The 25,303-nt window shown below is 42.3% G+C and overlaps 1 protein-coding gene across 4 annotated transcripts in view; it reads left to right on the top strand.

The window, feature by feature from the left end:
- The first annotated feature begins 10,144 nt into the window (after positions 1–10,144).
- nectin1b (nectin cell adhesion molecule 1b) overlaps positions 10,145–25,303 on the top strand; it is a 241,540-nt gene continuing 226,381 nt past the window's right edge. Inside the window, exon 1 of one of the 4 annotated variants that reach the window (XM_037776019.1) lies at positions 10,145–11,199. In XM_037776019.1, coding sequence (XP_037631947.1) covers positions 11,148–11,199 — 52 coding nt within the window. In that variant the 5' untranslated portion in view covers positions 10,145–11,147. The remainder of the gene's footprint in view (positions 11,200–25,303) is intronic. The other 3 variants (XM_037776021.1, XM_037776022.1, XM_037776020.1) reach the window with 3 other exon arrangements.

Genomic DNA, 25,303 nt, shown 5'->3' with positions numbered 1-25,303 from the left:
TATATATATATATATATATATATATATACAGTATATTATGTTGTATATGTTGACTACACAAGGGTATATTTGATCCTAAATACAATGCAACCTTTAAGTTGTTAACGTCCGTATGACAATATCAAATGTCTAGTTTGAGCAGTTTAGTTTGTTAGTTTGTTAGTTGAGCTTGTTCCATGACGAACACGTCATCAGTAAGGGCAGCTGCTTAATTCAGCATCGATGCAGGCTTGCTGTTGGAGGGTTTCACAACCCACTTGGCTTGGGATGGCACTTAATGTGACGGACCCTCCATGTGAACGTGAAAACGAAGTGGAAGTGGATAGGCAGAGGGTGTAGGGGCCGGATTGTCTCAAACGCTCCGTTGGAGCTCCTGCCTCACTTCCCCGAAAAAGCCCAGTCTGCTCTGATTGGTCAGCTGGGCCCCTCTGTTGTGATTGGTCAACCGAACCAAACTCTTCGGAAAAAGGCGGGACTTCAGGTGAGATATTTCAGGCAGTTCAGGAGCAGTGTTTCTGTGGGGCAGAGGAACTCCGTTTGGCCTGGACTTTGGGCTTTATAACTCTTCAGATTCACACTAAAGAAAAGGGCCCCTTTAAGATAGGGACAGGGCAGATTTGGGGGCTAAGAACAACAGTTGAATTCACATTTTTAAGTAGGATAATTACGTTTTAGACACTAAAGATGAAATTATGATTTCAGAAACTCAGTTCGAGAATAACCATTTTAATCATTTTCGAGATATACTTGATGATGAGCCTCTTTCCTGCAGCTTTCTGCCACAACTATCTCTTTGTTTACCAGCACATAATGCTCTCTCATTAGTGACAGCTAGCTGGCAGACAAAGGTCAATTGTATCCCTACATATTTAACTGTGGCAGTATACTGTGAGTCGTTATTCACTCATTTGCCAGCTTCCTAGTTAACTTGTCTACTGTAGTAGGCTAGTAACAGGATGTGACTTTGGCTACTTTATTAGAGATTGATTTCCTCTTTAAGTTGGAAACTGGCATTTTCCTAAATGTTCCCTGAAGGAATGAATTATCCAAAGCCTTCTCTCACATTCACGTTGGCTACACACATACACCCACGTGCACCAGTACATCATTCTTCCTTGTCTTGTAAGTGAAACACAAACACTGAAACACGGCATTCATAAATAAAAGACTGAATACCTGCTCTGTACACACAATTTGAAATGCTGTAGGCTACGGTACGTCATCTGTATTTCTGTGGTTAGCCATCATTTTTTTTGTGTTTTAAAACAAAAAAAAAAAACAGCACTGAACTATGGAAGCATATTGCATTTGGCTTGACAAAGAAAAATCACCAGGCTCTCCTGCAGTAACAAAGTCTTTTGTTATGATTAGGAGATATTTTCTTTTTATTACAAAATCGGTTTCCATTCTTATGAAAAAGGATCTAGTATTATCAATTTTTTTCTTCATTATTAAGCACCTATTTGGATCCTTGTCTTACCCTATAAAACATACCAGTGCACATCTCAGATTTAACCACGCAATTCAGTTAAATCTGCTGATTATCAATAACTACGACATGCTATAAGTCACTTCTGAGGCCTAAACACAGTGGAATGATTGAAGAGTTTGAAGCTAAAGTTTGCATTGGTTAGTTTGATTAGATCTCTGATTTGTTTGAAAACTACAGGCTAATACTGTACATTTAGTAGATTTTGCCTTCCCTAAAGGAGCAGTGTAACATCTGGCCACATACAGTACTCCCAAGAAATAGGGGACAGCATTTCACTTCTACTACTGGGTCCATACAATCTAAATTTACAGTCATTACTTATAAAAATATAAAAAAAGCCAACTACTCACTAACAGCAGGGCAAGAATACCAAAATACGACAAAGTGAAGCCAATGCTGAAGTGCCTTAAGTGCATTCTCTCTAACAGCCAGCAGGGGGCGACTCCTCTGGTTGTATAGAAGTCTATGAGGAAATGAGCCTACTTCTCACTTGACTTATTACCTCAGTAAACATTGAAAACATGAGTTTATGGTCTCAATCGCTAGTTTCAAGTCTTCTTCAATACAGCATGATGTTCATTTAGTAAATTATGGTCCCATTTAGAGTCAAATAGACCATAAAGCAGGGGATGCTTTAGGGCAGGATTACTTTATGATTGACAGGTCGCTACCTTGGCGTTGTCCGGTATGGGTGTTGGCCGTGTTTTCGTCTTTGAACTTTAACCCTTTTACAGTGTGTTTTCATCATCCTCTAATCATAACATTTTTGATCACCTAAAAATATCTTCTTCAGCGTTCGGTTATACTTAGCTCCACCCTCTCGTGTCACTTCAGGTTGCAAAAAACAAAATGGCGACGCCCAAGATGCCGAACTCGAGGCTTCAGAATGGAAGTCCTCAAACCAATGGGTGACATCACGGTGACTATATCTAGTTCTTATATACGGTCTATGGGTGCAACCTGTGTAACTTCAACAAGAAAGTTTCTTGATCCAGCAGGGAATTGGGCCAGTCTCCCGGTATCAGACCACCAGCACCGGGGGACTGATTCCGGGTTTGCACCGCTGGCAGAATCCGCTCTTGTCAAACACAAGTCGTTTTCTCACAATACATAGACGTCTTTGACATAACATCAACACTGTAACCTCCTCACAGTCTGTTGATCATTTTAGTTCATTTGTTTTTTTAATGTTTTCAATTCTGGCCAGATCTTACAAAATGCACCTTTAAAGAGATTTTAGAAATGAAACAGTAGTCCAGTAAGAACTGTTACCATGTTGAATGCAGTATATAATTCTTATACTAAAATGTCAAGAATTCATGTGGGAGACCACAGATGCCACATACAGCTGTTAAACAGTATCAGCTTCACTGCTATACACAGAAACCTGTTAAAGGTAAAATTTACTTGAATTTATTTCACTTTATTACAACCTTATTTATCCTATAAATCAAAGGATTGCATTAAAGGTCCTATATTGTCAAAATATTATATTATACTATAAAGCAGGTTTAAGTGCTTTATAAATACTAATACTAAACTATCAAAACGCTCAATATACGGAGAAATACACACAGCCTGTATTCAGAAATTGTGCATTTGAAACAAGCCGTTTTTGTCGTTTTTTGTCCATTTGTGATGTCACAAATATACAACATTTAGACCCTTAACCGGTTTAAACATAAACATTCTAAATTTGTCCCAGTATATTTCTTGTTGCAGTGTATGTAAATAACATCAGCTGACAGGAAGTAAACATGGACCCGACCTGTTGCCTAGCAACGCAATTCCGTTGAAATGTGCTAAAACGGAGTGTTTCAGACAGAGGGTAAATACAGGTATATTCAAGCAGACAGTATGAGGAAAATATATATTTTTTTAACATTGCAGCATGTAAACATGTTCTAGTAGAAACACAAAATACAAGTATGAACCTGAAAATGAGCACGATATGAGACCTTTAAATATGCTACACATATGAATCTAATGTACATTTCACACGACAGATATCAGAGTCCAGACGTATCTATTTGCATATTTGTCCCATTGAAGTGCAGAATGTGGGCAGGTGTCAAATATATGTATATTTAAAATACCAACCATTGTCCACTGCTAAAACTGCTCATAAACTATTCATCTTTGGCCACAGAGGTTTTTAACTTCAATTTGTCCAACACGGAGGGACCAGAGGTGAGAGGAGTACGAATGACTTATCACCTATAATGTTTTTCCTGTTTTTTTCTTGGGACCCACTGAGAGTTAAACCCTCTTCTTCCAGTGAATTTGGAGCACATGCTGCTAATGCCAGAGAGACAATTTCTGTCCCTTTGATTGGTATTTGGAGAAAAAGATAATACTCTATCAATAAAAAACGCTGTAAAAGGTTGATAAGACCTTTCCGTTGGCTCTGAAGGAGATTAGCTGCCTCATACAGGGCGGCGTTGGCTTTTCCTCTTCAGTGCTGTGTTTATGGGTTTTGGGGAACATGAACATGTCAGCAATGATCTTTATGGTATGTCCAGTATAGATTAAGTCTGCTCCAGGAAGTAGCTCCACTGGCTGTAAGGGTGGCATATTACTCAGCTGGTTACCACTGTTGGGTGGGAGCTAATGGCTATTACTATGTTAGTCCTGTTGCAGTACTTATGTCTACAAATGATCTATAATCATCTGTGTCTCTGTCTATCAACTGCTGGGAACAACACTTAAAAATAATCATTCAGCAATTCAAGTTTTCGCTCCTACAGGGCTTGAGACATTACCAGCCGAAGTCTCTTGGGTGAAACAATTACCATCCCACTGTATCGACTCATTACTTTAAAATGGTCAGTAATTTGTTTGCAACATAATTGCACTGTATTAAATGCTGAGGCCAATCAGTCAACAGCAGCCCGACCCTCTGAGACCCGATCCCGACCGACTTTACTGTCTTTCAGAGGCTGTAGCAGGTTCAGTTTTAGAGTTAGAATGAAGGATATCGTATAAAACTAGAAAGCCAAGGGAATCCAATGGTGCCAACCATGGCATGCTAGCTAGTGGGGCTAAATAATGCTCCAAAGTCTAAAGCCTATTCTAAAAATTATGTTTGAATATTTCTGCATACTAGGGTCCCTAAACAGTCCTGGAATTCCATAAATTGGGTATCACTGTAAAGCTGAGACTCTTGTTGATCCAATGAGTCCAATTGTATTCATGTTCCAACTTGACCTTACTGTATAAAATGACCTGTGGTGACCTCTAGGATAATCACAGCCTCATGGAACTTTACAACCATAAACTAGAGACCTAGAGCATTCAGAGGATGGATGGCCTTCCTAAGTAGATTGACAATAAGGAGGTTTCTGAGCAGTTTCTAGAACAGAAGCGCTCGCCATCCAATTGCCGAAAAATGCAATTCTTGCAGAAATCTCCAAATGTCAAAATTTTTTGATACCAAATCACAGCATGGCTTTTACTATGGTGTTCCTCGAGGTCTTGGTGTCTTAATGTGGTATTTTGGAGGCATTATTGACCATTTTATCAATTCTTGAGTGGTAAAACAAATGGTTAAATTTAGCACCAAATCTGTGTAACAAATGGTATCAACCCAAAAATTTCTGCAACAACTCATGAGACATAATAGATCATGGGGATGACCATCATATACTTCTATCATAATGTTCTATGTTCTTATAGACTTTCACAATTTATTTTAATTAATTGATTAATTCATGTTGATTTGTAATTCATGACTAGAACAATTTCACACAGTGCTGAGCTGCATCTCAAATTAATCTTCATGTTTCCAGCTTTCAGTTGATGTACACCACTCCTATGTGACATCTACTGTTGACCTGCTATCTCCCCCTAAACACCCCCTGTACCACCCCCCCTAAAGAAGACAAAAACAGGTCTATTGTGGGTCTTAGACGGTTAGTATGATGACTTTGTTTTGGTAACATACAGTACAATATAAGATGTAATGTAAGAGATCATCCTTAAATATAATTCGACATTGTAGATCTGTCTTTGTTCAGAACAAATACAGTTTCTATAAGACACAGATTTCTCTATCGCCTGTTTTTCAGGCCGTGGAAACGAACAGTTTTGGATCAAAAGAGTTGTCTGCTCTCCAGGGAGGCAGACTTGGGTCGGGCCCAATGCAGATTTCATGCTATTCTGGACCGCTAAAAAACCTGGATTGTGTTTCGCTCATCAGCATGTTGCCAAACTTCTGCCATCATTTTTTTGAGCTCACAATTGCAAGTTTGCGACAGCTCACATTAGGTCACCAATACGACATGCCGTGTTTTATAAATCAGTGTTTGCATCACTGACGGAGGTGATGACAGAATGTGGGACTGGAGCAGATTAGACTCACGCCTTATGTCTCAGTTCCTGATATATGACAGAATGTAACTGAATTAGGTTGTTTTTCTACATGGCTTTTGTTTAGAAAATGTGCCTATTGAGTTTATGGGGTTGTAATGAATCCAATTTTAATTGTTCCCTTACACTGTGAACAAGAAGAGGTAAATCTATGTCGAGATCATTTTTCAAAATCAAAAAATATTAAAAAAAATAATGAAATAAGATTACAAAGTTGCCAAATCCGATTTTGTATTTCATGTAAGAAAAGATCACATGATAAATGTGGTCATTTTGACAGGTAATACAATGTTTGAAGTCTGATTCACATGTAATCTACTTCTGTATATGTTGTGGAAAAGAAGTGACCACTTATTGCCTCTTTATTTCTTAAAGTTACCACAATAAACTTTTAACTGTTTATGAAACAGCCTTACTTTAATACTGCCTCTATATGACCTACATAAGCAAACAAGCCCATCAGTGAGAATACTGACTATATTATATAGTTATTCTTAATGCTTGTCTGATTCCCTGCGAAATCAGACAAAACAATTTACGGCACGCAGGTTCACCAGAAACTCCTTCAACTCAGACTCCAGCGGGGCCTCCGGCAGAGAACAGCCCACAGCGGACAGACCCAGATCTAGCTTCTTCGCCGCCTTCGACCTGCAGTTGGAGCTCCGGGGGGAGGTGGAGAGCTCCACGCCCGGCAGCAGCATCTCCTCCTCCGGCCAAGAAGAGCTTTGCCTCACTGCTCCGCCGGTCTACACCGGAGCCAACACCGACACCACGCTGCCGGAGGCCCAGGCCGTATTACTGGGCCCGCTAGAGGGAAGGGAGGCAAAGTAGAACCAGAACCAGGACAGTGCGGGGCAGACTGTCAGACCCTGCTGCAGTAAAATGAAGAGGTTTTCTAAAGGGACTCTGCTGCTCGGATACGTTTGTCCACAGGGACCGCCAAAATCAACACAAAATGGAAGCTCCTCGTATTATCTTGATTGGCCCACACTAACGCATACCGACATCTTATGTTCAATTTAACAGGTTTTTTTTCCTATAGTGTGTGGTGAGCAACAATTTGGCCAAAACAGCACAACACACACTAACAGATTCATTAATGAACAACAAGAGTCCAGACGGAAATCTCGCAAAATCTCCCGCGACCAAACGTGACTTTAATGTAAACAAACATGGCGGACGGAAGAATTAGCGATGTTAGTTTTTGCCCTACTTTGTACTGAAAATTCACAAAGAAGATGGATGGATGAAGTCATGGAGACACGTTAAATAAACACTGTTGTTGCCACAAATTAATAAGTTGCTCCTCCATTTCTGAGTCCATCTTACTACTACGTTATGCTTCGCATTTTGCATTAGCTCATGCATTAGCCGCGGCCGGCATGACGGCGGTGGTTGTCCTTCCTTCTAATCGGACCCAAAATCAGCTTGATTCTCGTGTAGTGTGTAGCCGGCATTAAATAAATAGCTTACATTAATAATACTGTCATCAGCAAAATATCAACTACTTTCTCTCTGCAGTGAAATGCATCATCACCGTTTATTTGACATGTTCATTTATGCATTAACAGTTCCTAAATGTCCACAGTGGCTCAGGCCCAGCCTTGAGCTTTTGGCACAAGCTGTTCTGTAGTTCACAACGAGTGTATCAGATTTCATCAACCCTCCTGTAAATCGATCGTGACCTTGGCCGATCAATGACGGGGGCGTTGGAGTTAATGCACCAAAGGCAAGGGGGCAAACCCAGACTTTTTTTTTATCCATTATGTGTCACGGGAAGTTTGGCCGACCATGGAAGCTTTTTTTGTCAGAAGATTTCGACTCAAACTGATTTGATGTGTGAAACCACTGCTGATCAATGAGCTCCTGCCACTATACGCAGCTACTTGTTAAGTACCTAGCTCAAGGGCACATTTCAGGTAGTTGTCCTTGAAGGAGTGTTCCTTTCCTCCCATCCAAATTTCCAAAGTATATCAGATTTAGGCTACTACCCATCTCTTAATACCTCCAGGCTGCTGCTGCTGCACTGACATTTCAAGGTTTATGAGGTGAAGTGATTATCTTCTGAATGGTAAAACCTAATGTGAAATTGACATTGTTAATTCATACTGTGTATTTTATTCAACCCTGGAAATACTCCTGCTATCTTGCGTAACACCCATGAACTTCCTCTTTCCATGTGTTGCCTTGTCAATAGACCGTAATACATTTCAGCTGTGAAACATTCAGCTGACATGATTCCATTTAGCTAAAACCACGACTTCTTTGAGATAAGCATGCAGAATTTCAAGCAGCAGCTGTTTTTCGTTTTTTCTCCGCAGCTTTGTATTTGACGAAACAAAATGTCAAGTCTTGCAGAGTTTATCTGTGTGCTCCCAGTACAGACGCACTAGTCTGCTTTCACTGTGTTTAACAGGATTGTAGGCATATTTATTAACTGCAAACCCTTCACTTAGAAAGCATAGCGTATATGTCGCCGTATGGTTTCCCATTTTATACAGTATGATTTATGTTGCCGTGCCCCAAACACTACACTGACCCTAATAACCAATTGGCCCAGTGCTGTTTTGTCATGCCAGGTAATTTCTCTTGCTGTTCAGCAGATAATTCTGCGATGCTGCTGATAGTGAATCATGACCAAAGACAGGATTTTGACCACGCACAAGTCTGCTGACTCCAAACGACATCATCGACAGCGATATTAATAATGGTCTTGGTCTCTGTTATAATTATCTGAAGACGTACTGTCCACAAGAGGGAAGTGTTATCACATTCATCCTCCCATTCATTTACAAGCAGGAGCCACACAGGCCTGATCCTGTTTGGTTGCTTCTGGAGAAAGGGATGAACTGGCTCAGGAGTGAGGAGTGAGGAGTGAGGAGGGAGGAAGGAAGGAAGGAAAAGGGGGTTGGGTAATGTTTGTCAGCTCCACTTCCCATGCACATGCATACACACTCATAAATAATTGAAGATATACAATTTTTCAGTCATTTTTTTTCTCTCTCTATCATCCAGTGTGGCTTCCCCTATTTTTAATTAACAACACGTTATCTCACTCTGAGAATATGTAAGGATGACTGTTCGGATCATATTTTAGCTTTTACTGCCCCACCCTGACATGTTTGTTAGACTTGTGGTCCACATGAGGTCTGGCGTGCTGCAGGGGTCGTTGAGGGGGATCCCCGCATATGAAAAACACTACACTTTCTCAGCTATTAAACTCATTGGAAGGTGAATAATTGATAAATAGGTGTTTTGTTTTGGGGTTTTGCTGCCTGTATGTGTGCTGTTTTGGTCATTGACAGCAATGTGATTTAGTTAAATTTCACTATTTAAAGGTCCAGTGTGTAGGATCTGGTGGTATCTAGCGGTGAGGTGAGGAGATTGCAACCAACTGAAGCCTCTCCCGTGTGCAGAGAGTGTCGGAGAGCTACGGTGGCCAAAACAAAGACGCGAATGGCTCTCTCTGGAGCAGAGCCGGTGCGTAGAGAGTGGGTGTACGTGGGAAGTGAGTGATGAAGCAAGAGAAAGAGAGCGGCGGCGACTGGAGCGATTAACGCTATCGACTTCGGCCCAAGCAGGAAAAGTTAACAGTGTTTGGTTTGTCCGTTCTGGACTACTGTAGGAACATGGTGGTGCAACACGGCGGACTCCGTTGGGAGAGGACCCGCTCCCTATGTAGATATAAAATAAAACACAATGATTCTTATTTTTAGGTGATTTAACGTTAATAAAAACATACTTATTAATTTTATATTCCACTTCTGCCAATATAATTGTTACACACTGGTCATTTTAATGTATTTTATTTTATTTTGAGCATTTCTATTTGGAAGAAAATGGGGGGGTTGGTATGATAAAATAAAAATGTAGAATATACAGTATTTTGTCCTTCTTACTTCTCACCTGTAGACCAGTCAGTGACTGTTAAACTAGAGTTCAGCCTCAACATATAAGCAGGATAAGCATCAGTTTTGATTGATTCTCGTTTCCCTTCAGTCTACACGGTGTCAGCTGTTCTGTGGGATTTAACATCTTTCACTTCATTATTTCACTTCAGCATGACAGTGCACGCGGTGTTATTGCCCTCTACCCACATGTTATTGTCGTCTATCCACATCCCCATCCTGTCTCTTCGACGGATCTCAATCCACCTAATAGTGTTTCTCCTTTACGCACAATGTGATCACCTTCTGCTCCAAACGTTACAGAGCCTTTACGCGCAGGATAAAGTTCCAGAGTCACTTCCTACAGGCAGCCACCACCAGGCTGCTGGAGTGTTTTTTCCAGGCGATGCTTTTGCCTTTTTTTGTGCAGGACAATCCAGACTCCTCCCTCTGCACAACGTCACCCGATCCCGATCTCTCCCAGAGCGTCAGCGCTAGTCAGCAGCACACTGTGGAGGCAGATGAGCGGGGCGCTGCGCAGACCGGGATAAACCAGGACAAAGATAAAGATAGCGGGATAATAAAGATCCACTCTGGGTTTCATCCACACAATAAGAAAACACGAGGAAAGGAGAAGGGGGGTTTGCATCCCACCCAGCATTCCCACAGTTCCAACAACTTCCCCGGCCTGCTGATCTGATCGCTCCGGCTGCTCGTGTGGCTCAGTACTGCAGACAACAGACAAACCGGGACAACCGGGAACTTAAGGAACTACAACCAGGACGGTGCCAGCAGATCTCTGTTATCAAGGTGTCCATTTGCAGACGGAAGGAGGAAAAAGAGGCGACATTTCCCCCCTGGAGGAACTCTCCAAGTGTTGTAAAGTTCCCAGCAGCATCGATCGAGGACCTCCCGCCCACTTTACCTCTGATCCCCGCTAGTGGAAGCAGGGAGAGAGAGAGAGAGTCGTGCAGCTCTGCGGTGGATGGAGAGAGAGACCACGGCTGGATGGTTCCACTAGAAGAGAGCTGCTCTCACAACAACTCTCCTCACACTGCTGTCTCATAGAAGACTCCATCATCTCAAACTGCTAATCTGCAGCTCGGATCTCATATATTTTGTAGGTTGTACTTAGTGCTCAACTCTCCTCCAGCAGAGGGATCCGCCGCAGCCGTCACATTGATGCTTTGGCTCGGAGACGCGCAACACCGATCCTTTAGTTCAGCCAAAGTGTCCTACAGCTCAGCGAGGGAGGTGGACTAAGAGCTTTTGTGCCGAAGTGGGATTTTGCAGAAGTTGCATGCTTGGTCTTTGTCGTCTGGAGTGAGCCCCCCCCCCCCCCCGGTCATCCACTCTCAGGTTATCAGACCAGATCCGGAGGAGAGATAGTTTCTGGAGCCATGACGATGTGTGTGGAGATGTGGATACTCCTGCTGGCGCTGCACGTCCAAGGTAAGCCGCAGAGGGAACATCATCTGACACATTCATGAGCATTATTCTATCATCATCATCACCTCTCTGCTCCAGTGTGTGTGTGTGTGCGTGACGTTTCACAATGACTTGATTAATGCATGAATGGGTGGATCGATCTGATGGTTTGTAACAAGATGCGCAAATGAGAGAGAGAGAGAGAGAGAACATTTGAAAGTGTTTTTCAGTGTCAAAAAAACCCAAACGGCTGCAGAATACTTATTTGGCTCCAGAATAATGAAGTTACCCAGGCAGCAGGCAGATGGCGATATGTGCGAAAGTTTTCCCAATATCTCATTGTGATGGCCACAGAGTGCTCCTGAATGAGAATTGAAACCTGTGGCCTTTTTATCCTCAGCTCCTGTCTCTTAGTTGAATATTGTAGGCTGAGTTATTAAAATTTAAAGAACCATTATGGGAGAGATCCTTCATTTTGAACTGCGAATTAAATCCACAGGCCTTGTGCTGTTTTCCTATTCAATCATGATAATCTTCTGAGGAAGAGTGACTCAGGATGTGGTGACATTTGTCTTCGGCTCCAGTCATACTTTGAGAAATTGTCCTGAATGCTTAATAGATTTTAGGAGACGGAGAGAGGATGGTGATGGTGATGGAGTGTGTGTGTGTTTTGGGCTGGAAGATGATGTGTTGAGGGAAGCTGATAAATGGGAGTGATGATTTGACATTGATCATCCTGACATTAAAGGGGAACACCACCTAAATTAAGAATTCCAATATGTTATATCCATGGCTGAGGAAAAGTTCAATCAATATGTGTGAACATGAGCTCCTCTCTCTCAAAGCCAGAAACCAGTCTCAAGTCTCAAACTTGTGATGTCATCGGGTATAAAGTCTGGAGCTGCTCCGTAGACAATACAGGAATGAGTCCTAAAACACGGAAATGAGTTAGCATTTTAGCACTTCCAGTTCCCCCGTCTTGAAGTTTTTTTTGACGGGTTTTTAGTTAGATGCCTGAAATGAGCTCTGTGGTTAACACGAGCCGTAGAGATTTTTTGTTCTATGCCATAAATACATCAATAAATATCCCACTACGCGTCTTTAAAAAGGCGGTTGCTAACAAGTGGCTAAATGAGACTACTAAACGTCATCACGCCGACACATCCGCCTTTACAGCGTTGTTGTTTATACTCACACTCATGCGACCGGGGTGTAATTCGTTTATAGCCTAACGTTAGCTTTTTACTTGCATTTATGCTTCAAAAAGTGGTGCTCATTTGTGAATATTATCTTGCTGAACAAAACGTGCAAGTATCAAAAACGTTTGTTTGCCACAGAGCTTATTTTCTGCATAATTCAAAATCCAATGGAACAATCCCATTGGCTTTTAGTCGAAGGAACCCAGGGTGATGCTAACTTCCTGGTTGGCCTACAAAAATACGTCATCCCTGGAGCACTCTATGAATTTCTTTTTCTATACCTGAATGAGCTTCATTCTTTTGTAGTGTTGTGAAACAGAAAATCTACCCAACATTCCTCTGGGTGCTCTCAGTGTCATCATCTCTTCCCCATTCATTGTCTAGGGAGCGGTTCCACACTGCGGTTATACCCAATGACTTCACAAAATTGAGTTTTAGCACTCTAGTTTTTGGATTTGTGAGGGAGTTGTTCGTTTTTACTAAGATTTTTTGGACTGTCTTAAACTATAGGAATAACATGTATGAATTTAAAAAATGGCCATAGTTGCCCTTTAAATCTTCCTCAAGTGGGCCTAATGATTTAAACACATGCTTAATTAGTGTATTTGAGTGTTATCGGAAGTGGCATCATTCTTCTGGTTATATTGACAACCTTCTAGTTGGAAAAAAAAACAAGCCAACAATAAAACGTCATGTTTTGTGTATACGCCCGACTATGTGTGTGTGTGTGTGTGTGTGTGTGTGTGTGTGTGTGTGATCTATTATCCAGAGGGGGGTTTTAAGGCTTAGCTGAAAGTTTACTGGTTTGTTTACATCTTGGACAAGTAAATTCTGTCTGGCGCCCCTATTTTAAGAACGGAATGGAAGAGGGTCAAGTGTGGTCGAGAAATGTCGGATCATGTTTTGAACGGCACTGATATCCTCATTTTCTCTGACAGACTGCAGCCTGTACGTGTTTACTCTACGTCGTGCTTTGGTGATCCTTTTCCAGTCTCAAATGTATTCTCTAGGGGGAATGTTTTTTGTCACAACTGGGTTGTTTTTTTTCCACATCCTTCGAGCTCGAGAACAAGCTCGACGTTGACCTTGTTCGCAGCGAGGCTCCTTGTGGCGTCATGTGTTTTAAGACTGATTGAATACTTTGATCAAAAGCCCCGTCTGATTTACATTGAGATGATCCCTTTGCTTGTGGAGAAGATCAGGATTAACTGGTTCCCTTGGGATTCATGGTGGAAAGCGTTTGAAGCTGTTCAATCAAGGGAGAGGGAAATGTCTCCAAAAATTGCACTTAAAGTGTCCTGGAAACGTCTTATTTGAACAAAGCAGGAGGGGTTTTCTAAGCCTAATTAGACATCGTGGCGAATAGCTTTTGCTCTTATTTCATTCTTTTATTTATTGCCGCAGTTTATTTAAAACCAAAAGAGGCTGCACAAATCATGCTTTCAGACGTCTTCACGAAGGGAAGGGCTTGGAAAATGTTTTTTATTGCAGCAGTTGTTTGGACCCATTTCTTTTGACATGCAAAAACAAGAATCTGCTCTTTCACCCCTGAGGTTAAAGGGCGTTGCCATAAATGCCCACCGTCTTTGATGGCTTAATTGATATACAACATGTTCCAGACTCTTCCCTCATTACAGAAGCACAAACAAGTGGGAGAATGGGCCCTAACAAATGCAAGTAGCAGCAAAACCCTGTTGCAGTTATCCATCAGGGAAAGCCATTTGTGCTTGTCATGGTAATAACCATTTGTAGAAAGCACGAGAGTGCCAAATTCACAAACAGAAAAATATTCCGAGCCGCTCGCCAAATAGATTATCAAATAAAAGGAACGTTGAGAATAATGGATCTGTGAATAATAACAGCAGCTCTGCTCCTGCTTTCTTATATTAGCACTCGGTCTCTCCAGCATTGCAATGGGGTATTTAATTGAGTGTGAACGGAGTTAGCAACCAGGTGGTTGTTTATGGCTTGGTTCCATCCTGGGGTCCTGGTGCTGTACGAGCCCGTATAGATATCACTCTCAGCGGTGGGATAAAGAGATTTTCCAGCTTCTAATTCCTCATCTTAGTTGGATTAAACATTTGGGAAATGAGTGTTGAATGGTGGACGAGCATCAACTTTGAATGTACTATTATTCAGGAAGGGAAATTGTGCAGTTGTGAATTCTAATCTTTGTAATGACTTGGCAGCATGCGGGCTAAAATCATTCTGCTGGAGACCCATGTGGTTCAGTTCTGTCACTCATTTCATACAGTGTCTCAGAGGAATTTCTCTTGAATGTTTGGTCGTAAGGCGATTAATCGGATTTTACTTTCAATTATGAAAACAAGATACTTGGGATAAAATGAGTATTGTGCCACATTCCGTTTAACAATGACGCTCTTGTTTTGTCTCGTGTTATAAATCCAGCGCACCCCTTTCCTTTACGGCGGCACACTTTCGCTTTCCTGCTTTGGCGGGTCAGGGATGGCTGCACTACGAGAGCTAAATGAAGAGACTAGCTCTATGAAGAACTGTGTGCTCTTGTAGACCTAGCCTCTTAACTTGGCTCTCAAAGTGCACCAGATTGATGCATTTAACTTTAAAATGTGCATCATTTTGTTTCTAAATGCACGGTGTTTCCAAAAAGTCAATGAGTAATTCATCGTGATCTCAATATTGAACAAAATAATTGTGATGATGATTTTTTTACATAATCGAGCAACAAGTTTCTCTACCAACACCACAACAGAGCGGCGCTCTTCTGTGTGTCGCCGCCCTTTTAATCGTGTTTATTCGCAGATTGATGCTCACGTGGTGTCTCCTGAGAGCTGTGAACCGCGGGTGATGTTTCCTGTTTCCTCTTTGATAGACACCTTTATTGTTTGACTCTTTAGGGTTAATTGCGCAGCCAAACTGGCCTGATTCCTATGCACGAGCTTGTCACCGAACGTCTGACGCACAACAGTTAATTTCGAACTCATGACAGCCGGTCACGCGCTGTGCCGCCGGAGCGTGTGTTTGTTTGTCAGACTCATTTAAAGCACACTGAAGACTACCCTTGTGTGTGAAATGTCACGTACTTCAGCTTGAATTGATTGACTGAACAGTCGGGGGGGGGGGTCTGAGGAGGACAATTGCAGGCATGTTCATAAATAGTGTTTGAAATAGATGTTGAGCAGTGGAACAGGCGGGGGGAACGTTTCCTCAGATGGGGTCATGGAACGAATACTGCTGGAACGTTGTAATTAGCATTTTGACTTTCTCTCTTTTGAAGGAAAACTGTACTAATTGCCGGTCCGTGGCGTTTTACATTTCATTCGGATGACAGTTGTGATGAAATAGAAAGAGAGTCGCCGTGGGATTGTTGGGCCTTGATGGTTTGAGTGTGAATGCAAATTGCTCTGATCCTCGCTCCTTCGGGGAGTCTCCCTTTTGGTCCCTGCTGAGGTGATGGATGGGAGAGAGAGCGAGAGAGTCCTGGGAGACTAGCTTGAGGGGAGCTGACAGGAGATTAAGCTTCCCTTTTTGCCATAGAAACTAATGGAGGTACTTGGCCACTCAAACTTCATCTCTTTGAGCATTTTAGCTCATTGTGGTTCTGCTGTCAGCTCTTTAGCAAATCCTTCTCCAAACACTGCATGAGATGTCTCTGCGCAGGCGAAGGCTTCTTCTTTTTGTCTGTTATGATTCCGGAATGGAAGTTCATTAATTTCTTTTCTTTGGCAAAATATTTGCCAACTTTTGTTCCATACGCCACCGCGGTCGATCTAAGAGGCACATTCTCAGTTTTTCTTTGCAAGTTTCGTGATGCACATTTGCAGCCCCCCCCCCCCGTGGGCCGTATTTCACAAAATAGATTAATAAAACATGACGATAAGCACTGAACCTAAATAATGGAAAGGTTATGACAAAATAGAGTGTTCTCTGCATGCAGGAGACTGCACAAATAAAGACTGGATGAATGTTAAATTATGCTCACCTCTTCCGATTGTTTGGAGTTTATATGCAGGGTTTTATTTTCATGATAAGGAATAAATGAATGTTCGAGGCCTTCGGGCGAGGAGCTCACAGATCGTCTGCATCGTCTCTGTGATGATGAAATCGTTTGGAGCGCTGAATGAAGCTATTTTTAGGAAAAGGATAGTCAAATATCACAAGTAATGTTTGTCCCAGACACCGGCTGTCTAATGTTACCAGATAGCTTGTTTTGTCAGAACATGCAGTTCAGTATCATATGCCGTGTTTTCATCTGGTTGTTATTTTGTGGTGTACGGTGTCTGTCGGGTGTCCTCTCCTGCTCCTCTGCTTTCTTCACACCACCAGACAGTCACCATGTTGGATCAGGATGGGAAACACGTTTTATCAGGAAGCTGCAGCTGCAATTTTTCCGCTTTCAAATCCTTGAAATTCGTCTCTGTTTCAACTCAAATCGCAGAATCAGCAAAGTAAGGAAAAGGGGAAATCAATAAAGGGGATCAAATCTCGCCCTGAGCTTTTTCTGATTTGGCATTAATCTGTTGAGTCGTTTTCTTTCTGTTTAGCCGATCCTTGTCGAGGGGATTAAATGGTTAAATTCCTGCTGTGCTCTTGAGAATGAGAATGACGCTGACTGACTACACTTGTTCCACATTTCCCCCTTGCAGTTTGTCAGATGGCTGTTCCAGCATCTGAGGATAGGCTTATTATGGTTGGATGTAAATCTGCTCTGAAGAAAAAGTAAATAATCTCACATGTTGGAGGGATTCTGACAGTCTGCTCTGTTTTTATGGGACCGCGTTTTCGGCTTGCCAATGGCTTGTAGGGTTTCTTTGCGCTATACTTACTACCTGTAATCAGTCATTTCAGTTAAAGGCAAATCATATTTATTTCTTTACAGGAACTTCATCCGTTTCCGAGCCGCTGTGCGAAGAGAACGCTGCCTTTTCATGCCTTTTATGCAGTCGTCTTGTGTTTTCTGCCTCGTCGGTTTAAAAAAAATGAAATCATATGGGAATACGATGCTTTGTGTCTGGGTTTACAACTGGGGCATTTAGTCACGGGCTGATCTGGGATTGAGAGAGTGGATAATTCCTGGTCTTCCTACTAAGGCTCTGTGCCTTTTTAAAATAAAGCAGATCTGATCAGTGCAGCTCCCCCCCCCGTGTGACTGCCTGCCTGAACAAGTCAATTTACAACAGGCAGCCGGGCTGATGTTCCTCCATTAAGAAGCAAAGGAGTCCTGATAACTAGTCAGTGAACAACCTGCTGAGTCTGAGGATGAAGGGGAAAATGGGTCCTGTAATGTAGAAAAACTAAGTTTGTAGCCAAATTTGGACCTGGTACCAAAAAACCCATCATTATATTAGGTCTTGATTAACTATTAGTTTGTGTTACACTGGCTGTGTGCTCGCAGCTCTACTTGAGCTGGACTGGGAGTCATTTTAAAACTTGATGGACTAGTTGATGCCGTTGCCACGTTTTCTGCTGTTTGACTCTGTTGAATTTTGTGCTGACTTGTGCAGTTTTGTTTGACAAGAGCTGGCCTGCAGCTCTGCCTCTCTTCCTGTCCTGGGTCAGACCCATATATCAGCCGGCTGATGCATCGGGCCAATAAAAGGCCTTCAATTAAATATTTAATCAAAGTTGGTCCCTGACAACAATGTCAATCTGATAGTGACATTATTTTATCAGTCCTCTGTTAAGATGTAGTATTTAGTTGTTCTTAAAGGGTAACTTTAGTATGTTTCAACCTGGACCCTATTTTCCCATGTGTTTGTGTCTTAATTCACAGTTTTTTGTTTTTTTTAACACAAACAGGCACAAAATGCGTACCCACACTTGCACAAACATGACCTATACACATGCATTAATGGAGAGATTGCCCAGGAGCAAGGCACAGGAGGCAAACTGGCAAACTGCTGCCCCAATTGGGTCTCGTAATGGGTCTCCTAATGGGGACAACACGTTTCTGAAATTGGTCCAGTATTGAGGGATAGCGCTGTAGACAGCAGCTTCTAAACAACCTGCGAGGGCCAGTGAGCAGTTCAATGTGACGTTACGTTCACTAAAAGTGCTCCTTTTTACCACCGACAGGCTCAGATTGTTATTGTAATGTTTCTTGGCTGCTTTCTCCAGCTAAGAAACATTGCAAAAATCAGATGCATCTTGTCTTCCACGGATCTTGAACTATTAATTCACACTTTCATATTCTCCCGTCTAGACTATTGTAATTCCCTCTACACCTGCCTCAGTCAATCTGCTTTAAATCGCCTACAGGTGGTTCAAAATGCAGCGGCCAGGCTATTAACCAGAACTATCCGTCGGTCTCACATTAACCCTGTTCTGGCATCCCTCCATTGGCTCCCTTTAAATTCAGAATCAACTTTAAGATCTTGCTAATTACATATAAGGCACTGCATGACCTCGCCCCCAGTTACATTGCTGATCTCCTTGTTCCATATTCGACCTGTCGAACACTTCGATCCTCTAATCTCGTCCTTTTATCCGTCCCCCGCTCAAACTGCAAAACAAAAGGTGATCAGGCCTTTTCTGTCTTAGCCCCAACTCTCTGGAATCACCTCCCCCGATCTATTAGAGCTGCTGAATCTCTGGACTGTTTTAAGCGGCTTCTAAAAACCCATCTCTATAGGCGAGCCTTTCTATAGGCCTCATCCACATGTGTGTTTGTCTGTTTTAGTTTCATCTGTTTCTCATCGTCTCTGTGTTTCACATTGTCATTTTTCCTTTTTTTTTTATCAGTGTTTGATGTTTCATTTGTGTGTGAAGCACTTTGTAACGGTGTGTTTTAAAGGGTGCTATATAAATAAAGCTTTACTTACTTACCTACTTACTTATTAGAAGTGTCTGACAACTTTATGGAAAGGAGCCTGGGGAGAAATAAAACGGGTTTCTTACCTTTCTCTTGATCCGGTCTGTTTGTTATTGTGTCCAAGTCCCGCACAAGGAGAAGTTTCGTTGTAAAATCTGAATATGCGTATACTCTGGCTCAAATAAATACAGGCGGTCGTCGAATTCAAAGAACTCATCCACATTGTTGAAATCATCTAAATATTCATCCATGACATTGAAAGTCTTTTAGTTAACACCAAGCTACGCTTTCTGTACTCCAACACAACAAACTCTGCCCGGCCGGCACTCATCACATGTTTCCACCATGGATATACTGTATATTTCACTATTCCACCGGTGTCTTCTGGCAACACGTCTTCAAGAGCGAGACTCTTTCCATAATGTTGTCAGACACTTCTAATAACAATCAGAGAGCGTCATGGCAAAAACAAGCACTTTTTTAGTGGACATAAATGATGGTGCCAACTTGCCCCCATAGCACCATATTGCAGCCCGTGAGCAGCTGCCGTCTACAGAGATCTCCCTCAATGCTGGACCGGTTTCAGAAATTGTTGGCACTATTAGTCGGTTAGACACAAACACATGGGAAAATAGGGTTCAGGTTGAAAAATACTGAAGTTACCATTTAAGTTTCAAAGTGGATATCTTCCAGAGTTTCTTCCTGCCCTGAGTATTTGAAGGAGCCATTTATTTTCGGTTGCTTTGCAGATTTATTGTGCTTTTGACACTCGACTGCTGAATAAGTGGCTTTTCCATCCTGCAAAAAAGCAAATTCTGCTAAAATTTCTGACGGTTTTCTGACCTCAAACAGGTCAACTCATAAGACATTGACTATTTACACAAACTGTCTCCAAGTTCTGACTGAAAACATCCGTACCGCCTTCCAAAACCATATCTGTCAATCCCATTACCAGCCTTCCAGCTCACCCACTGCACATGGCATCCCCTGGTAAATACCCTCCAGGGGCGAAGCTGAAAATGCAATATTAGCTTGCAGAGCACATTCGAATAAAAAAAGATTGAGCATTTCTGAAAATTTAGAAATGGTTTTCAATCTTTTCGTTACGGAAAAGGTTCAGAATCAAAGCGGTACAGAGATTCCCATCATTGTTAGTAGACGCGGCACCCGGGGTGACGCGAGGCTCGGAGCTGATCTCCTGCCACGACTTTACATTCTTCTCTTTTACTTTTGACAAAGTTCCCGCTCTATCTCTTCCCCTTTCCCCTCTCTCCTGTCTCCTCGCTCTGCCTTTGAGGACGGTGCTCGCTGAGAGTCGGCTTGGTTAGCACTTGATACAAAAGGGGGTTTGTTTCATGAAATGTTTCCCTTTTTAATGAGTGATGGTGTTCGCTCATTTAATATTCCGCACTGATATCTCTCCGGGAGCTGACTGCGCTTCAAAGCAACAGCGTGGTTGTAAATGGGAGTGGGAGGAGGGGGGGGGATGCAGCAGCAGTGGTGGTGGTGTTATAAGGTTGGGGGGGGGTGGGGGGGGGTTGCTTAGAAAACACAAACACAGATTTATTTATTCTCCCTGACATGTAGCTAAGCTTCCCGTGTGCTGCAGCCTGGTGCAAAGCTCCTTAGTGCCCTCGTCCTGCGCAGACCGACAGACGGGCGAAATATGACTGATAACAGGCCAGCTCCGTGTCTGTCATATTCCTCACAGTGTGCGTCCCTCATTCATGTTTGCACCTTTCCCCCGCTGTGATCGACTTTGAAGATAATTGCTCAATTCAAAGGCGTTTCAATTGCTTATGTGTGAACATTTCTCAGAATATTTTTTCTTCGCGCCACCCCGCGCCACAGCTGACACCTGCTTTTTCCCAGTGCTTGTCATTATACCGAGATTGAGGTCAACCTCGCGAGCGCGGTAGAAATTCTTCATTTCTGCCCGTTTGTTAGTGTACACAGTTCGACTTTGCTGTGAAAGAGATGGAGATGGAGATTAAACACAGACACAACCTGCAGTTTGGCATTGACCCTTCCATTTCGTTAGCAGGGTCTATTCCAAAGCAGCTAATGCAGTCTGCTATTGATTCCCCCGTTTCAAGCCCGGCTGAGTTTCACTCCGATGTTGCAATGTTTTCAGAAACTCAGGTGTGGCCTCTAGGGGTGTAGGAAAATATTGAATATCGCAATTTTGTGATACTGTATCGATTCTCCAAAACACTGCGTCGTTAATACTGCATTTTGAATTCATAGTTTACATGCTATGATGTTGGATGTTACAGGGAGTGGGATTTAGAGTGTGATCAATGCAAATGCAGATCCCACTGTTCTGACTGCATAAAACCTTTTTTACTCAGATTTGATGCATATCGCGGGGGTGTTCTTTATGCTATGACAGTTTTCTGTGCGATAGGACCCGAAAGATGGTGACGAGAGGTTAACGTCACGCTGCCGTAAAGTGGTATTGGAGCCGTTTTGTGAGTGACAGTACATGAGCACAGTACTGGACCCGATACCCGATATAATATATATATATATATATATATTGCCTTGCTTACAGTATCACAATATATCGCAATATATTGAATTGTTCCCCTGTATCATGATACGTATTGTATTACTTAATACACAGCCCTAGTGGCCTCCGCCTCCTTCCTGTGTGCCCTCTCTTTGTTACTGGCATTGCACTGTCTGTCTCTATCAGTAGATTCTGTATTTAAATGTGTGTGAAAAAGAGGTGGGCGAGTGAGTAATGGAAGCACTAGTCCCACCTCGCGAGCGGGGAAAAGGGGTTGTGTTCATCCCTTTATCTGGAGCTGTAACAGACAGAGTCTGCGTCAGCACTGCACCTATTTATTGACTTGTATGCATAAAAGCAAAGCTGTAGGGTATGGCGCTGCTCTGCTCCAACTATATTTACTCCTCTAAATGCACTACACTATATCACAAAATACAGAACCTCTAGTGCTAGTAAAAGGAGAAAAAAAAAGACAAGGGGAACATGCATTAAGTTCTTTTCATTCCTGACATCTATTAGGAGACACTTGTATGAGCATAGACTCACACTCTAGAAGATGTGCACATACACTTGAGGTCTCCATCACAGAGTGCACACAGTGGCCCTAATGCATTATTACGCTACTATTATTACCTATCTGTCCTCTACTATCCTTAAGTATCTAGAGCCTAACCGATGTATGTTCATTTTTTTTAAATTAGGGCTGTCGAAGTTAACACGATAATAATCGTTAATGCAAATTCTTTTTAAAGCCACTAATTTCTTTAACGCATCAACACAACGTGCAATTATTTGGCTGAAGCGGGCTCAGTTTTGAAACTAGAGTGAAGATGCTGGCATCATATGAAACTAGAAAACCTACAGAGTCTATTGGTACCAAGCAACCATCATACTAGGAGGCTTGTAGGAGGCTAAATAACGCTCCAAACATACTCTCAATTTTGGAAATTTATATTTTCAAAGGGGTCCCTCAAGATCAGTGAATGTAAATGGGTTCTATGGGTACCCACGAGTCTCCCCTTTACAGACATGCCCACTTTATGATAATCACATGCAGTTTGGGGGCAAGTCATAGTCAAGTCAGCACACTGACACACTGACAGCTGTTGTTGCCTGTTGGGCTGCAGTTTGCCATGTTATGATTTGAGCATATGTTTTATGCTAAATGCAGTACCTGTGAGGGTTTCTGGACAATATCTGTCATTGTTTTGTGTTGTTAATTGATTTACAATAATAAATATATACATACATTTGCATATGGCAGCATATTTTTAATTAATTTGCCATTAATCACAATTAATTATGGACTATCATGCAATTAATCACAGTTAAATATTATCGATTGACAGCCCTAGTAATTTGTAATATTGAACTCCCCCCCCCGCTCTGGACTGTATGTAAAAAGTTCCAGATAAACTTCATTTTTTTCCGGTTTGGGGACATTCTAGCCTACTAATTGGTATCAGATCATCATAAACGAGCATTTTGGCAAGGTTGCGTCAAATCAGTTTGAAGTCGTGGTAAACATGTATTTAAGGTTGAAGAATACAGTATGAAAGATGACAGCAAATATAAGATCATAGCAGATTTTGTAACGTTATGCACAATAAACTTAAATTACAAAACATGTGGGTCAAATATAAATAAAAATGGAGCCCGTAAAACTTTATTACTATAATTTAATGCACTGCAGTTTTTTTTTGTCTGCAAACATACAGTATGTGGTGACATGTGCTACACATTACGTTGATTTGCAGCTGTTTTGCATTGATTTATTATTTTTTGGAGAGAAAATTGATGTCTTCTTCTGTCTTAAAGTATCAGATCAAATTTTTTAGATTTGCAAAATGTTCAATGGTTCAGTTGATATTCCTGTTGTTGCAGCTCATGGCAACCAAACTCCAGTGTTTAGGTTAGAAGAAGGCTGTCATGGTAACCAAGAGCCATGGTTAAGTTTAGAAAACCAAAAACCTTTGCTTAAGGTTAGAGAGTGATCTAGGTCATAGTTGACCTTGACCTGACCTCTAGCTGGCATGGACTTTTTGTGTGTTACTTTTTACCATTTCCCCTGGAGGAAATCCTTTAATGCAGAATGGTTGCATATAAAATGCCTACTGTACCCCCCCCCCTCCACCACCCACCTCTCCTCCTCCTCCTCCTCACTTCTTCTTGCCTCTTCCAGCTGAACAACTTTGCCAGGGGTTTCCACATGGGAGCTTCCACTCTGGCAGCACACGTCTTGCTTGGCTGCAGGTTTTGCAAGTGGAATTAACCAGTCAGGAATCTGGAGAGGGGCTTTGATACCAGTACAGGAATCACGTGGGGACATTTTGTAGTTCACAGCGATTGTCAGTCAAGCCACGAAGGTGCCAAATGTCACATCGGGCCAGGGAAACAGAAGGTTTGGTAGTGGGGGGTCAAGGGTTCCCCCACCGTCCCTCCCACGTGTCCAACATATGAGCTACAACATTTATATGATAAGTTATGCAGATATAAGTGGCCACAAGAACGCCCACTCACTGAACCTGCACCCACGTAGCTCGTAGTCTCACACAGAGAGAGTGAACAGTGTAGCTTCCTGCCTTTTATTGATGTATCCGAGTTTCTTCTCCCACTGTAACCATATGTTGGGTTCACGTAGTGCATTTCAATCTGTTTATTTGGATACAGTGGCTCGCGATTGTTCCCGGCACTGTGTACCTTCCTCGTCAGCATTATGGAACTGAAAATAGACGCTAAAGAGGAACAAATGTTGGAATGAGAAACTTGATATAGAGGCTGTTTAATACCGCTGCAAAAAAACCTTAAAATACCTCCCCTCCTCTGGCCCGCAGACTCGTACCTCTCAGGACGCCAAGTTTCAAATTGCTCTGCAGAATGGGTTTAATGATCGTACCTACCTTCCTTCCTAAGTCGCGGAGGAGAATTTGCAAGGGAAAATAACAGCCTGAATGTACAGAGGAGAAGGGGAAATGGAGATTTACATGTCGACCCCGCGGGGGATGGGAGTTTGCAGAGGGGGTCATGCTGTTCCTGAATGAGGCTGTGTTCCAAGGGGTGATTCTAGTTTGCCTTGAAATAGTGCTCTTGGCTGAAGTTGTGTTTAGGCACGTCGGGGGCTGCTCGCTGGAAGAAAAGACTTGTGCAAATAAAAGTTCATTTAATTTTTTCCGGCTCATTAGACCTTTTTTTTCTTTTCCCAAGCCAGCCAGCGGACCCCCCCCCCCCGCCCCCTACACCAACTCTCCATTAAAGCTATCTTCAAACAAGCGCGTTGCATAACTGCAGGAATATTATGACACAGAAAAACAGTAAATTGAATTAAAAGCTCCGTAATGTGCTGAAGACCATATTGTCCGCTGAATTAGTTTAATTAAAGCCTTTTCTTAATTGGAGTAATGAGCGATTTCAGAAGCTCAATCAGATCTTTCTGAACAAGTGGGTTCAAGTCGAGATTAAATTGAAGTCCCCGTGTTTCAATGGACTACTCAATATGCGATGAAAGTAGTTGGGGGGGGGGGGGGGGGGGGGATGAAACTGATTGGATTTGCCCCCACATCGCCAAGGGTGCGTTTCATCCCCGCTGTTTGGGAAATTTTGGTGAAGCTGAACAAAAAAAAAGAGGAG

This window comes from Sebastes umbrosus, chromosome 7 (genome assembly GCF_015220745.1).
Source record: "Sebastes umbrosus isolate fSebUmb1 chromosome 7, fSebUmb1.pri, whole genome shotgun sequence".
Classification (NCBI taxonomy): Eukaryota; Metazoa; Chordata; class Actinopteri; order Perciformes; family Sebastidae; genus Sebastes; species Sebastes umbrosus.
This window is presented reverse-complemented; position numbering and strand designations above follow the sequence as displayed.